Genomic DNA, 16,859 nt, shown 5'->3' with positions numbered 1-16,859 from the left:
AAACCCATAGCCACCATCATACTGAATGGACAAAAGCAGGAAGCATTCCCTTTGGAAACTGGCACAAGACAAGGATGCCGTCTCTCACCACTTCTATTCAACATAGTATTGGAAGTTCTGGCCAGGGCAATTAGGCAAGAGAAAGAAGCAAAGGGCATTCAAATAAGAATAGAATAAGTTAAATCATTCCTGTTCTCAGATTACATAATCCTATATCTAGAAAACTCCATAGTCTTGGCCCAAAAGCATCTTAATCTGAAAGACAACTTCAGTAAAGTCTCAGGATACAAAATTAATGTGCAAAAATCATTAGCATTCCTATACACCAACAACAGTCAAGCTGAGAGCCAAATCACGAATGCACGCCCATTCAGAATTGCCACAAAAAGAACAATATACCTAGGAATACAGCTAACTAGGGAGGTGAAAGAGCTCTACAAAGATAACTATAATATACTCCTCAAAGAAATCAGAGACAGCACAAATGGAAAAACATTCCATGCTCATGGATAGGAAGAATCAATATCATTAAAATGCCCATACTGCCCAAAGCAATTTATAGATTCAGTGTTATTCCTATTAAACTACCATTGACATTCTTCATAGCATTAGAGAAAACTACTTTAAAATTCATACAGAGCCAAAAAAACAGCCTGAATAGCCAAGGCAATCCTAAGCAAAAAGAACAAAGCTGAAGACATCACGCTACCCGACTTCAAACTATATTCAAACTATACTACAGGGCTACAGTAACCAAAACAGCATGACACTGGTACAAAAACAGACACATGGGCACCAATGGAACAGAATAAAGAACCCAGAAATAAGACCACACACCAAGAACTATCTGATCTTTGACAGATAGAAACCTGACAAAAACAAGCAATGGGGAAAGGATTCCCTATTCAATAAATTGTGCTGGGATAACTGGAGAGCCATATGCAGGAGATTGAAATTGGACCCCTTCCTTATACCATATACAAAAATGAACTCACTACTCTTTTTAAACATTGTACTAGGCAGTGAGAAAGGGCAATAAAAGCAACTAAAATGTATACATATTGGAAAGTAAGAAATTAAACTATCTCTATTCATGTTTATACAGAATCCACAAAATTATCTAAAAAGGGGTTCTAGAACCAGTAATCAAGTTTAGTAAACCCATAGGGTATAAGGTCAACATATTAAAAAGTTTTATTTGTGTATATAAATATATATATAATATTAATATATTAAAATTATATCAAATAGCAATGAACATGTGGAAGTTGAAAAAAATTAAAGTACTCTTTGCATAGCACCATATTATTAAATATTTAAGTATAAGTCTTACAAAAATGTGTAAGATCTATGACATGAAACCTGCAACACTGATTATAGAAATCAAAGACTTAAGAAATGGGTAGATACCCAACTTCAAACTATACTACAAGCCTGCAGCAACCAAAACAGCATGATACTGGTACAAAAACAGACACACAGACTGATGGAACAGAATAAAGAACTCAGAAATAAGACTGCACACCTACAACCACCTGATTTTCAAAAAACTTGGCAAAAACAAGCAATGGGGAAAGGATTCCTTATTTAATAAATGGTGTTGGGAGAACTGGCTAGCCATATTCGGAAAATTGAAACTGGATCCCTTCCTTACACCTTATACAAAAACTAACTAGAGATGGCTTAAACCCAAAACTATAAAAACCCTAGAAGAAAATCTAGGACATAGGCACAGGCAAAGATTTCATGATGAAAACATCAAAAGCAATGGCAACAAAAGCAAAAAATGACAAATGGGATCTAATTAAACTAAAAAGCTTTTGCACAGCAAAAGAAACTATCATCAGAGCAAACAGACAACCTATAGAATGGGAGAAAACTTTTGCAATCTCTCCTTCTGACAAAAGTCTAATATCTAGCGTCTACAGGGAACTTAAACAAATTTACAAGAAAAAAAACCCATTAAAAAGTGGGCAAAGACATGAACAGACACTTCTTGAAAGAAGACATACATGCGGTCAACAAACATATGAAAAAAGGCTCAACATCGCTGATCATTAGAGAAAGCAAATTAAAACCACATTGAGATACCATCTCATGCCAGTCAGAATGGCAATTATTAAAAAGTCATGAAACAACAGATACTGGCGAGGCTGTGGAGTGAAAGGAATGCTTTTACACTGTTGGTGGTAATGAAATTAGTTCAACCATTGTGGAAGATAGTGTGGCAATTCCTCAAAGACCTAAAAAGAGAAATACCATTTAACCCAGCAATCCCATTACTGAGTATATACCCAAAGGAATACAAATCGTTCTATTATAAAGATACATGAATGTGTATATGTTCATTGCATCACTATTCACAATAGCAAAGACATGGAATCAACCCAAATGCTCATCAATGATAGACTGGATAAAGAAATGTGGTACATATACACCATGGAATACTATGGAATACTATGCAGCCATAAAAACAAATGAGATCACGTCATTTGCAGGGACATGGATGGAGCTGGAAGCCATTATCTTCAGCAAACTAACGCAGGAACAGAAAACCAAACACCACATGTTCTCACTTATAAGTGGTAGCTGAACAATGAAAACACGTGGACACAAGGAGGGGAACAACACACATCAGGGGCTTATTGGGGGTGGGATCAGGGGAGGGAGAGCATCAGGAAAAATAGCTAATGCATGCTGGGCTTAATAACTGGGAGATGGGTTGATATGTGCAGCAAACCACCATGGCACACATTTACCTGTGTAACAAACCTGTGCATCCTGTACACGTACCCCAGAACTTAAAATCAAATAAAAAGAAATGGGTAGATACAACATTTTTACAGATTGGAAGACTCAACACTCTTAAGATGTTGACTCTTCAGCAACTGATCTGGAGAGTTAACAAAATTCTAATAAAAATTCTGACAGAAATTTTTGTGCATGATTTGACAATCTGATTATAAAATTTATGTGTAAAGACAAATACACCCAAAATCAATTTTGAAAGAGGAGAACAATGTAGAAGGACTAAAATTGTCTTGTTTCCAAATTAACTATTAAGTTACAATAATGAGGAAACTGTAGTATTAGACAAAGGATAGAAACAGTTAGAATGGCAATCATTAAAAAGTCAGGAAACAACAGGTGCTGGAGAGGATGTGGAGAAATAGGAACACTTTTACACTGTTGGTGGGACTGTAAATTAGTTCAACCCTTGTGGAAGTCAGTGTGGCGATTCCTCAGGGATCTAGAACTAGAAATTCCATTTGACCCAGCCATCCCATTACTGGGTATATACCCAAAGGACTATAAATCATGCTGCTATAAAGACACATGCACACGTATGTTTATTGTGGCATTATTCACAATAGCAAAGACTTGGAACCAACCAAGTCCAACAATGACAGACTGGATTAAGAAAATGTGGCACATATACACCGTGGAATACTATGCAGCCTTAAAAAATGATGAGTTCATGTCCTTTGTAGGGACATGGATGAAATTGGAAATCATCATTCTCAGTGAACTATCGCAAGAACAAAAAACCGAACACCACATATTCTCACTCATAGGTGGGAATTGAACAATGAGAATACATGGACACAGAAAGGGGAACATCGCACTCTGGGGACTGTTGTGGGGTGGGGGGAGGGGGGAGGGATAGCATTGGGAGATATACCTAACGCTAGATGACGAGTTAGTGGGTGCAGTGCACCAGCATGGCACATGTATACATATGTAAGTAACCTGCACATTGTGCACATGTACCCTAAAACCTAAAGTATAATAATAATAAATAAATAAATTAATTAATTTAAAAAAAAGAAATATAGATGAGTATTCAGGGTATATAATACCATAAAGAGTCCAGAAATAGATCTACTCATGTATCATTCACTGATTTTTGACAAAGATACAGAAGCAATTCAGTGAAGACTAGTCTTCAACCAATGGTGCTGGAAAAATGGGGTTTCCATATGCAGAAGAAATAAAATGGAACCTCAATTTACATTTAACACTCTACAACGAGTTCAAAGTGGATCACAGGCCTTAATATGTGTGTGAGTGCTAAAGATTCACCATGACATCTGTGGGGTCGTAAAAGTCCCAGAGAAGGAGGCAAGGAAGATATGTAGCAGCAAGGAGGTGAGGTGCTTTCAGTTGCATCCACTAAAGCTAGCTGAAGCCATCGCAGAACTGGTTCCTTCAGCTGTGGCTGAAATACCAGATGAGGCTGAGAGAACCTAAAATAGTGCATCATAAGTGTCTCCTATAGATCTCAAGGGCTGCGTTCTTCTACCAGGTGATGCAACAATGGCTTCACTGAATTGGAGGTTAAGCCTACCACCCAGTCATTTTTTGGTACTCATGTAAGCCAATATACAAAGAATAGGGTTTTCATTCTGCCTAGTGTGATTGATATTGATTACCAGGGGAAAATTTTGTTGTTCTACACAACTGGAAAAGAGAGAGCCATGTCTAAAATTCTGGAGAATTATTTGGTTGTCACTTAGTATTTCCATGTGCATCAATAAAGGTTAAGAAAAAATATAACAACTTGAGAAAGCAAGGCTTATGGGATGCAGATTTCCTAGGGATGAAAGTTTGCACTGTTACCACTGTGTAGAGAATGTCACCCAGCTGATAATGGCCAAAAGAAAGGGGAACATAGAACGAGTAGTGGAAGAAAAAAATATAAATGTCCACTGTGGCCTTGTGAGCAATTATAGGGACAGGAAGAACATGGCATTAGGAGGTAATCTGACATAGATGGAGTGCGGTTGGCACAATGGTGGTGATGAGTGCTATCAAGTTTTCCTAGAGAGATAAGGAGGTAAAAGTAACTAAACGGGTGGGAATTTGGGTTTCTTTTTCTGTTTTGGCCTGAGGAAGAATTGAGCATAACCTGAGAGAGCTCATTTTTTCTTCTTTTCATCTCTTTTCTATATATCTGCTTATGATTGGGTCACAGATGTCTGATCCTGGGGTATTTTTATGGGAAGCTGAGTTTTAGTGAGAGACTACCACCTGGATATCTTTACAAAGCATGTATCTTTCATAGTGGTTACTCTGCTTAAAGACCATTACCTTTTTGTGTCAATTTATGGTGTAAATGTTATACGTCTAAGATATTTGAGGCCATTCACAGTCTTTTATGGCCATTCTTTTTCACATCCCAAAATGTAGGCTGCAGCCACACAGGACTACTCTCCATGTCCTAAGCAGGCAGTGATTAAGCATCCATTCATGAGCTCCGTCCTCATGATAGCCCTAAATACAGTCAGGTGCGATCAGTGACTGATTACAGTGACAGATGACATGTACGGTAATTAGTCACTGCTGCAGGAGTCTGAGCAAATTTATCCTAGAGAGGTCCAGGGTAATTATTTTGTCTTTAATGAGTTACTCCAGAATCTGGATTCCTCTGGGATGCAGGGTCCCTGAGGCTCAGGGATGGGTAGAAGGGGAGATGTGAGGAGTTGTCCAGACACAGAAGACAACTACAGAGACTGTTAATTTACGTGTCGTAATGGATAAAAGGGAGCAGGATGTCAGGTCAGGACCCTGGAGTTACCTTGAGATGCTGGGTGAGCTGGGCAGAAGGGTGAATGAGCTGATTCTTTGTGTCCTTCCAGCCTGAGGGTCTTGATTTCCCAGATGTAGGATGTTCTGCAGGATATTTTTTCAGTCATAATAACTTTCCTCTTTTCTATGTCTTTGCCTCCCACGACTTTCCAACATTCCAGAAGTATTTTAACTAATGTTTTCCAGTTACAGTCATTGGTAATGATAGCACTTACAAATATTTCTTATTGTACAATATATCCTCACAAGATCCTATCATTTTGGTATAATGACAGCTCTGTGAGGTATGCTTTAATGCAGTCATTCTCAAGCCTTGTTTTGTTTTAAAATTATCTGTGAAGCTTTACAGACAATTTTATGGTTCTCCAGAAGTCAGAACCATAAGCATAGTCTGTCTGTCTGTCTATCTATCTATCTATTATCTAAATATCTATCGTCTCTAATCTATCTCTCTACCTCTATCATCTATCTATTGTCTATCATCTATCTATCTGTCATCTATCATCATCTATCTATATCTATATCTATCTATCTATCTATCTATCTATCTATCTATCTATGTATCTATCTATCTATCTATCTCTAATCTATCTCTCTACCTGTATCTATCTACTATCTATCTATCATCTATCTATCTATCATCTGTCACCTATCATCATCTACCTATCTCTATCTATCATCTATCTATCATTATCTCTATCTATCTATCTACCTATCTATATCTATCAAGGCAGAGAGATAGAGACAGAGAGAGAGAGAGAGAGATTCTTTTAAGAAATTGGCTCACAAGATTGTGAGTATGGGTAAGTCTGAAATCCACAGGGTAGGTAAGCAGTCTGAAGACCCAGGGAAGGGTTGATGTTATAGTCTTGAGTCTGAGCAGTCTGAAGGCATAATTCTTTCTTCTTCAGGAGACTGTGGTCTTTTCTCTTAAGGCCTTCAACTAATTCTATGAGGCTTATCACGTAATAGGGGGAGTCTGCTTTACTCAGAGTCTACTGATTTAAACGTAAATCATATTACAAAATACCTTTACCACAACATCTAGAACTGGCGTTTGACCAAAACTTGGTACCAGGGCCTAGCCAAGTGATAGACTGGATAAAGAAAATGTGGCACATATACACCATGGAATACTATGCAGCCATAAAAAAGAATGAGTTCATGTCCTTTGCAGGGACATGGATGAAGCTGGAAACCATCATTCTTAGCAAACTAACACAGGAACAGAAAACCAAACACCTCATGTTCTCACTTATAAGTAGGAGTTGAACAATGAGAACACATGGACACAGGGAGGGGAACAACACACACCAGGGCCTGTTGGGGGGTGGGGGGCAAAGGGAGGGAGACCATTAGGACAAATACCTAATCCATGTGGGGCTTAAAACCTAGATGTCGGGTTGATGGGTGCAGCAAACCACCATGGCACATGTATACCTATGTAACAAATCTGCACATTCTGCACATGTATCCCAGAACTTAAAAATAAAAAAAATAAAAATTAACCATCACATGGGATATGGATATCTGAGGACGAACTCAAGTGAGGGCTTGAGGTTAGAAATTATCCTTCTTTCTGTTTGTCCCAACATTTATAAAATTATTATCATATTTGTTTTTCTCACACCAATTTCAATGACATGATGTAGATTTGAGCACAGGAATGTTTGGTTTGGGTCATTTGTATTTGTGAAAAGAGTAGTATATCTGAGATACCCTAATATTTTCCACGGGCACAAAATTACATTGGTGAAGTCAGCAACAGAGTGTCAAAATGTAGCGTTAAATTGCTGAAGGTAATGAGTTCTTATTCCAGGAGGATTTAATAGAAGTAGTTATTCTAACTTACTGGCCATTTGCTACCTTTTAAGTTGGAGGAATGCACATTCCAGCCTGAGAGACAGCCAACAACTATTTAGAAAACATCTGCAATATCTGGGCACCACGCCAAGTGCTGTGACTGTCTTGCTGCGGTTATGAAGGCGGACGTGGCCTTTCATGCATAGAGTTTACAGTCTGGTAAGGAAGCCAGCTATCAACAGGTAGTCAACGGCGTGGAGTGCTGTCGGATGAGTATGGGATGCCACGGAAACATAGAAGCAGGTCTCACCTTGTTTACAGAGACACAGGGAAGGTTTAGCTGAGCAAATTACATGTAATAGACCTGAAGGATAAGTGAGAATGAGCCGGATGAAGACGGGGCATGGGGGGATAGGTGCTGGGTAAGAGGAACAGCAAGTATGAAAGGCTGGAGGCAAGAAGTTATGACGTATAAGTCCAGCATTGCTGAAAAGAGGATGCAAGAGTCATTGTGGGGCCAGATGAGGCTGTGGAGGCAGGTGTGGGTCAGGTAATGAAACATCCTTTGATTGTGGGGCCAGATGAGGCTGTGGAGGCAGGTGTGGGTCAGGTAATGAAACATCCTTTGTGCTCTTGAAAGGAATTTTGCCTTTATCTTAAGAACAATGATAATCCATGAACTATTTAATCACGAGAGAGGGATGATCAGATTTTCATCTCAGAATGCCACAGTGTAAATGAAGATTGTTGAAAGAGAAGGTTGTTGAAGCACAGGGGCAGGAAGATGAATTGAGAAGCAGTTTCAATAGTCCAGGTAATACAAGATTTCCACCTGGTCTAGGGTAGTGGTAGTTGGGATAAGGAGTGGATGAATTAGAAAGAGAATGAAGTGCAGAATCTGTAGGACTTGCTAGATTGGATATTGACTGTGAGAGAAATGAATTAATGAAATCAAACCTTAGGTTTCTGACTTGAGCCTGGATTCCATTCACCAAACATGAGGGAGTGGAGGAGGATGGAGTTAGAAGAGGAGCAGGGTGAGATCAGAATGTCATTTAGGATCTGTCGAGCCAAAGATGCCTGTGATCCATCCAAGGGATGTTAATCATTGAGACTCAGGATATCCAGTTCTGTATACTAGAGAATGCTACACCTGAACACCTGAATTTCTTTTTTTTTTATTATTATTATACTTTAGGTTTTAGGGTGCATGTGCGCAATGTTCTTTTTTTTTTTGACAGAGTCTTACTCTGTCACCCAGGTTGAAGTACAATGGCATGAACTCGGCTCACTGCAGCCTCTGCCTCCCAGGTTCAAGCAATTCTCCTGCCTCAGCCTCGTGAGTAGCTGAATTACAGGCGCCCACCACCACACCAGGCTAATTTTTTTATTTTTAGTAGAGACGAGGTTTCACCATGTTGGCCGGGCTGGTCTCAAACCCCTAGCCTCAGGTGATCCACCCACCTCAGCCTTCCAAAGTGCTGGGATTACAGGTGTGAGCTACTGCGCCCAGCCTACACCTGAGTTTCAAATGGCAATTAAAGCCATTGGAGTAGATGTGTTTTTATTGGGCATTATGCAGAATTATAAAAAAATGAAGTTTAGAAAAATCCCTGAGGAATATCAACATGTAAGATACTGACAGAGGAGGAGCCAACTGCAGTTACTGGTCAGGCAGGTAAGACAGAAACCAACACATTTTATGTTTCAGAAGTAAATAGATGAGTATTTTAGAAAGGATGGAATATTGTTACATGTTAAAGATAAATGAAGAGAAAAAAGATAAAGTTAAGTCATTTCTGATTATAGAGATTCTAATTATAGATATTTGTGGTATAGAGATGATAATTATTATAATGTCAGTTAAGTAATTTTCGCAGAACACTCAGCAGACCAAGTGTCACAGAAATATCTCCATTTTAAAATTCAGATTTTAAAGGATACTGTTGTTTTTCCACTAAAGATACTGGAGACAGAGCATGATGGGACAAAATCAAACCAGCATCTCAGAGTTCCTGCTCCTGGGCCTGCCCATCCAGCCAGAGCAGCAAAACCTGTGCTATGCCCTGTTCTTGGCCATGTATCTTACCACCCTCCTGGGGAACCTCCTCATCATTGTCCTCATTCGACTGGACTCCCATCTCCACACGCCTATGTATTTGTTTCTCAGCAACTTGTCCTTCTCTGACCTCTGCTTCTCTTCCGTGACCATTCCCAAGTTGTTACAGAACATGCAGAACCAGGACCCATCCATCCCCTATGCAGACTGCCTGACCCAAATGTACTTCCTCCTGTTATTTGGAGACCTGGAGAGCTTCCTCCTGGTGGCCATGGCCTATGACCGCTATGTGGCCATCTGCTTCCCCCTGCACTACACCGCCATCATGAGCCCCATGCTCTCTCTCTCCCTGGTGGCGCTGTCCTGGGTGCTGACCACCTTCCATGCCATGTTACACACTTTACTCATGGCCAGGTTGTGTTTTTGTGCAGACAATGTGATCCCCCACTTTTTCTGTGATATGTCTGCTCTGCTGAAGCTGTCCTGCTCTGACACTCGAGTTAATGAATTGGTGATATTTATCATGGGAGGGCTCATTCTTGTCATCCCATTCCTACTCATCCTTGGGTCCTATGCACGAATTGTCTCCTCCATCCTCAAGGTCCCTTCTAAGAGTATCTGCAAGGCCTTCTCTACTTGTGGCTCCCACCTCTCTGTGGTGTTCCTGTTCTATGGGACCGTTATTGGTCTCTACTTATGCCCATCGGCTAATAATTCTACTCTAAAGGAGACTGTCATGGCTGTAATGTACACTGTGGTGACCCCCATGCTGAACCCCTTCATCTACAGCCTGAGGAACAGAGACATGAAGGGAGCCCTGGAAAGGGTCATTCATCAGAAGAAAACTTTCTTCTCTCTCTGATGATAACACTTGGAGCTATTACATAGTTTATCCAGTAACATATTGATAATAATATTGGAATATTATTCTAAATTATTTCCTTATCATCCTTTTGTTGAAATGGCATTGTACATAATTTTTCAATATGTAGTGGAGATGAAGTATAGCTGAGTAGTTGAACTAGGGAAGAGGGTCTTGGTGACCTGGCTAAGACTTCCTGTTTGTCTTCCCAAGGTGATCTTGGAAAAATATAGTTTAAGAACAACTGTTTTAAATGGTCTTCATGCCCCACAATCTTAAATTATCGCAGGATTTTGTTATGTTACTCAGAATTTTGATTTGATTGTAGAATCATTTTTGTTTAATTAAAAAAAATTTTAAATTTTTTGTTTATTTTTATTTTCTATTTTGCACAGCGTCTTACTCTGTTGCCCAGGCTGGAGTGCAGTGGCACAATCGTAGCTCACTGTAACCTCAACCTTCTGGACTCAAGGGATTCTCCTGCCTCAGCCTCCCAAGTAGCTAGGACTACAGGCATGCACCACTATGCCTAGCTAATTTTTAAGATTTTTTTGTAGAGATGAGGTCTCCCTAAGTTTCTCAGGCTGGTCTGGAATTCCTGGCCTCAAGTGATCCTCCCACCTTGGACTTTCAAAATGCTGGGATTACAGGAGTGAGGCACCGTGCCTGGCTTGTGGAATCATTTTATTTTTATTTATTTATTTATTTATGAGACTGAGTCTTGCTCTGTCACCCAGGCTGGAGTGCAATGGCACGATCCTGGCTCACTGCAACCCCCGCCTCCTGGGTTCAAGCAATTCTCCTGCCTCAGCCTCCCGAGTAGCTTGGATTATAGGCAAATGCCACCACGTCGGGCTAATTTTTATATTTTTAGAGATGGGGTTTCACCATGTTGGCCAGGCTGGTCTTGAACTCCTAACCTTGTGATCCGCTCACCTAGGCCTCCCAAAGTGCATGGATAGAATCATTTCTAAATAGTGCTCTATAATCTTAGGTTAGTGCTAGATAAGATCTAAACAGCTTAACCTCCCAGCCGCCCTTTGAGTGTCTCCTACATATTCTCCCTGCACAAATTTTCACATCATTTTACCTCTTCTCCCTCCTCCTGATTTATTTTCACATCTCCATAGTCTTTTCTCACCTGGCCTGACCTTCAATACATTTTTCTGACACTTTTACTACAATGGTGTATTTCGTCTTTACCTGGAATTAACTAATACCCTGAGGTCCTAAAATTTATTTCACCAGGAAGGAAGCTACTTGCTGGTAAATTTTAAAAAGCTCAGTTTTAAAGAAAGTCTCTCTTCTGGCCAGGGAGGCTCACACCTGTAATCCCAGAACTTTGGGAGGCCGAGGCAGGTGGATCACAAGGTCAGGAGATTGAGACCATCCTGGCTAACATGGTAAAACCCTGTCTCTACTAAAAATATGAAAAATTAGCCAGGCGTGGTGGCGGGCACCTGTAGTCCCAGCTACTCGGGAGGCTGAGGCCGGAGAATGGCATGAACCTGGGAGGCAGAGCTTGCAATGAGCCGAGATTGCGCCACTGCACTCGAGCCTGGGTGACAGAGCGAGACTCCATCTCAAAAATAAAATAAAATAAAATAAAATAAATAAAATAAAAAGAATGTCTCTCTTCTGTTTGGTATTTTGGATGTTACAAAAGAACTTCATATTTCTGTTTGTATTTTACCCCCATGAAAGATCCAAGGAAGTAGAGAAGATGCTAACACTGTGTTACATGCTGAAAAGTACGTAGCTCGGCAACTTTCTACATCACACAGTGTGTCAATTGTTGAGTTTATGTAAAATTCCAGACTATCTGATTCTGCAGTTTGTTCTCATTTTCTCTCACTTTAGAAAGAAAGGGAGCAGCCATTCATGGGAGTGTGAATTAGTTCAACCATTGTGGAAGACAGTGTGGCGATTCCTCAAGGATCTAGAACCAGAAATACCATTTGACCCAGCAATCCCATTATTGGGTATATTCCCAAAGGAATATAAATCTTTTTAAAACTCTTAACTCCACTTGTGGCATAAGTTTCCAACATTGGTCAATTTGTATTCTTTATTATTATTATTATTATTATTTTTAAAAAATGAATCTCGCTCCGTTGCCCAGGCTGGAGTGCAATGGCATCATTTCGGGTAACTGCAACCTCTGCCTCCTGGGCTCACGCGATTCCCCCACCTCAGCTTCCCGAGTAGCTGGGACCACAGGCGCCCCCCACTCCTGCTCCACCGCTCCACACCCAGCTAATTTATATATTTTTAGTAGAGATGGAGTTTCACCATGTTGACCAGGGTGGTCTCGAACTCCTGACCTTAAGTGATCTGCCCACCTCGGCCTCCCAAAGTGCTGGGATTACAGGCGTGAGCCACTGCGCCCCACTCAATTTGTATTTTTAGTTGTGCCCTCTAAGTGATGGGATCCAAGCCCATCACTTTCATCCCCCTGTATGTTCTGCCGACCTCCACAGCTCTATCTGAAGCCCAGCCTTTCTCCAGAACTTCCAACTGTTCTTTTTATCTGCCTAATAGATACCTCCTCTTGAGGCTGTATGGGCAGTTCAGTTTCAACACGCACAGCATTAAACTTTTCATGTTCCATCCAAGTCTCCTCTTTGTCATTGATCCCATATTGGTGTTTATGATGTCTCCCCCCATCCAGCTACCTGACCAACCACTTCTATATGTGTATGTATACCACTTTGAATTTCACCTTTTTCATTTAATATTTCCTGAAATACTTTATTAATCTCCATATGGTCATTAGGGTAACACCAATTTTTGTAATGCATACACTCTAAATTCTCAGTGCATAATACATCAGAGGTATTAGAGGCAAGAAAAAAGATTGATCTTTAAATCACTTTCCTTTATGCCAGAAAAACCCAATTTAAAAATCAATAAAAAATGGATTTAATTCTTAATAGCAAGTAAAAGTAAGTACAAGAACTAAGGAAGAAACCTTTAAAAATTTAATAAAAGATATAAAAGATACTACAAGAAATGAACATATATAATGACTCTGGAAAGGGTACCTCAGTTTTAACAGTTTTTTAAAGATTAATTTTTATGCAATAAAATCAGTCTAATTAAAACTGTACCATTTAATATGTTTTGAAGCCTCAGTACTTTTACAAAAGCAACTCTACTCAAATACATTCAATGCAATCCAAATAAAATTCCCAGTGGAATTATTTTTGTGGAGATGGACAAGTTTATTCTCAAGTTCTCTTGAAAGACAAAATAGGTAAAATTTGTAAGAAATATTTGAAACATAGGAACCATAAATTCGTTCTTTTTCTACCAAGTATCAATACATACTTGAAAAAACCCAATAATTAAAACAGTATGTATTTATTCAGGAATTGACAAAAAAGATCAATTGAGTGAAAAGAACATTAAAAATAGTCCTGTGTATGTGAGGATTTATTTTGTGATTAAGAAAATCAATGGGAGAAGGGATATACTACCAGAGAAATTGACATGGGAAAATATTAAATGAAATTTTTACAGTACAAGTAAATTATATTTTAGATGGCTTAAAAAGCTAAACTTAAACTACAGTCTATAAAAATACTCTAATATAAAAAATACTTATAATTTATGCAAAACTCAGAGGATTTATTTTGTGATTAAGAAAATCAGTGGGAGAAGGGATATACTACCAGGGAATTGACATGGGAAAATATTAAATGAAATTTTTACAGTACAAGTAAATTATATTTTAGGTGCCTTAAAAAGCTAAACTTAAATTACAATCTATAAAAATACTCTAATATAAAATAATATTTATAATTTATGCAAAACTTAGAAGCTGTATAAAAAGGTTGACATATTTGACCAGAAAGAAATAGGAAAGTTTTCTGGGACAAAAGATAACGGAAATTTGAAAAAGAAGTAACAGGCTATAACATGTCTAATAAACACAAGATTGAAATTTTAAATATACAAAGAGCTCCTATAATCTAATAAAAATAAAACACAACTGAATAAAAATGTACAAAGAATATTAACAGAAAATTCATAAAGAATAAACAGTATAAGAAGATGTTCAGCTTTAGTGTTAACCAGGAAAAAAACTTGAAAAAGGCTGGGTGCAGTAACTCACACCTGTAATCCCAGCACTTTGGGACGCTGAGATGGACGGATCACTCGTGGTCAGGAGTTCAAGACAAGCCTGGCCAATATAGTGAAACCCTGTGTCTACTAAAAATACAAAAATTAGCTGGGTGTGGTGGCACGCACCTATAATCCCAGCTACTCAAAAGGCTGAGGCAAGAAAATTGCTTGAACCCAGGAGGCGGAGGTTGCAGTGAGCTGAGATAGTGCCACTGCACTCCAGCCTGGGCATTGCAGTGAGACTTTGTCTCAAAAACAAAAACAAAAACAAAACAAAACAAAGCAAAGCACAACAAAACAAAACAAACAAACAAACAAACAAAAAACCCTTGAAAAACAATAAGGGATTATTGAATGACCACATACTTGGAAAATTTAGAAATGATTGACCTATGGTAATAGCAAGGATGTGGGAATAGGGGACTTTTATATCATGTAACCTCTACCCCAATCCAAATCTAGAATAACTCCATCACTTCATAATTCAATGTGAACCGTTGCAATTAAGCTCTTCCTGCCACTAATCTGATTTTTATCTATCTGATTTATATCACTACAAATTAGATTTGCCTGCTTTGAACTTCACATAAGTGGAATCATTTAGTATGTATTCTTTGTATCTGGCTACTTCAGCTCTGCATAATGTTTTGTAGATTTCATCATGTAATTGTGTAGATCAGTGACTTTTTTATTACTGAGTAGTATTCCATTGTATAAAGATACCATGATTTGTTCATTCTTTCACTTTTGATAGTTTTGGGGATGTATCCAGTTTTAGACCATGAATTGTTGAAAAATGCTATCCTTTTCCCTATTTAATTTTCTGGGTAACTTGTAGAAAGTCAATTGACCATATATAGTCGGATCTATTTTTTTTAACTTTTAAGTTCAGGGGTACATGTGCAGGTTTGTTACACAGGTAAACTTGTATCATGGGGGTTTGTTGTACAGATTATTTCATCTCCAAGATATTAAGCCTAGTACCCATTAGTTATTTTTCCTGATCGTCTCCCTCCTCCCATCCTCTACCTTCCAATAGTCCCCAGTGTGTGTTGCTCCTCTCTATGTGTGTCCAGGCGTTCTCCTATACACCAACGACAGTCAAGCAGAGACCCAAGTCAGGAATCCACTCCCATTCACAACTGCCACAAAAAGAATACAATATCTATGAATACAGCTAACTAGGGAGGCGAATGGTCTTTACAAGGAGAACTACAAACCACTGCTCAGAGAAATCAGAGATGACACAAATGAGTGGAAAAAACTTCCATGTTCAGGGATAGGAAGAATAAATATTATTAAAATGGCTATATTGCCCAAAGCAATTTATAGATTCAGTGTTATTCCTATAAACTAAACTAAACATTGACATTCTTCACAGAACTAGAGAAAACGATTTTAAAATTCATATGGAGCCAAAAAAGAGCCCAAATAGTCAAGGCAATCTTAAGCAAAAAGAGCAAAGCTGGAGGCATCACTTCAAACTATACAACAGGGGTACAGTAACCAAAACAGCGTGGTACTGGTACAAAAACAGACACGTAGAGCAATAGAAGAGAACCCAGAACCCAGAAATAAGATTGCATACCTACAACTATATGATCTTCAACAAAGCTGTCAAAAACAAGCAATGGTGAAAGAATTCCCTATCCAATAAATGGTGCTGGGATAACTGGCTAGCCAAATGTGGAAGATTAAAACTGGACCCCTTCCTTACACCATATACAAAAATTAACTCAAGATGGTTGGTTCTGTTTCTGGATTCTATTCTGTTCTATTGATCCATATGTCTCCTTCTTAACTTATTCTTACTAAAATGTTAAAATCATTCTATCTCTGTCATATCATTTTTTCCTGATATATTTTTTATACCTATATTGTCTTTTCCAACCTGGCCTTACCCTAAAACAATCTTTTTATTTCCTTTATTATAGTAGTGAATTTTGGTCTCTGTAATGCTGTTTGCCTTAAATTCAACTTTGTTATTAAAAGATAAAGCATGCTGTCTGCATTTATTACCATAACACATATTTTTCTTTATTATTGTTAAATAAATTTTTACATACCATCTTTTTAATATTATGAGTTTTAAATTCTTGAGTTTTTAATTTTGACTAATTCCTTGGTTGGTTGCATTGCATCAAGTCATTTTTAAAGGACTAGTACATCCATTTTATATTTATTGAATTTTCACATATTTTAGATTGTTCTTTTGCATATGTATTTATATACCTGAAGGATGACTTAGCTAGGTATAAAATTTGTGGACATCTGTTTTCTCATCTATAACTCATTTTGCCAAAATAGCTTTCCATAGCAGCTGTATCATTTTACTTTCCCACTAACAATGTACCAGGGCTCCAATTTCTCCACATTCTTACCAATACTTGTTATTTGTCATTTAAAAAATTATACCCA

General features: G+C 38.5%; 1 protein-coding gene across 1 annotated transcript; it reads left to right on the top strand.

Moving 5' to 3' along the window:
* Positions 1 to 9,371: 9,371 nt before the first annotated feature.
* Positions 9,372 to 10,675, top strand: LOC129018079 (olfactory receptor 1E1). The gene has a single exon (XM_054459268.1). The coding sequence runs from the start codon at positions 9,372 to 9,374 to the stop codon at positions 10,311 to 10,313; it is 942 nt and encodes a 313-aa protein (XP_054315243.1). The 3' UTR covers positions 10,314 to 10,675.
* Positions 10,676 to 16,859: the final 6,184 nt, after the last annotated feature.

The sequence above is a fragment of the Pongo pygmaeus genome, chromosome 19 (genome assembly GCF_028885625.2).
Source record: "Pongo pygmaeus isolate AG05252 chromosome 19, NHGRI_mPonPyg2-v2.0_pri, whole genome shotgun sequence".
NCBI classification, from domain to species: Eukaryota; Metazoa; Chordata; class Mammalia; order Primates; family Hominidae; genus Pongo; species Pongo pygmaeus.
The sequence above is the reverse complement of the archived record's forward strand: the minus strand, read 5'-3'. Positions and strand labels throughout refer to the sequence as shown.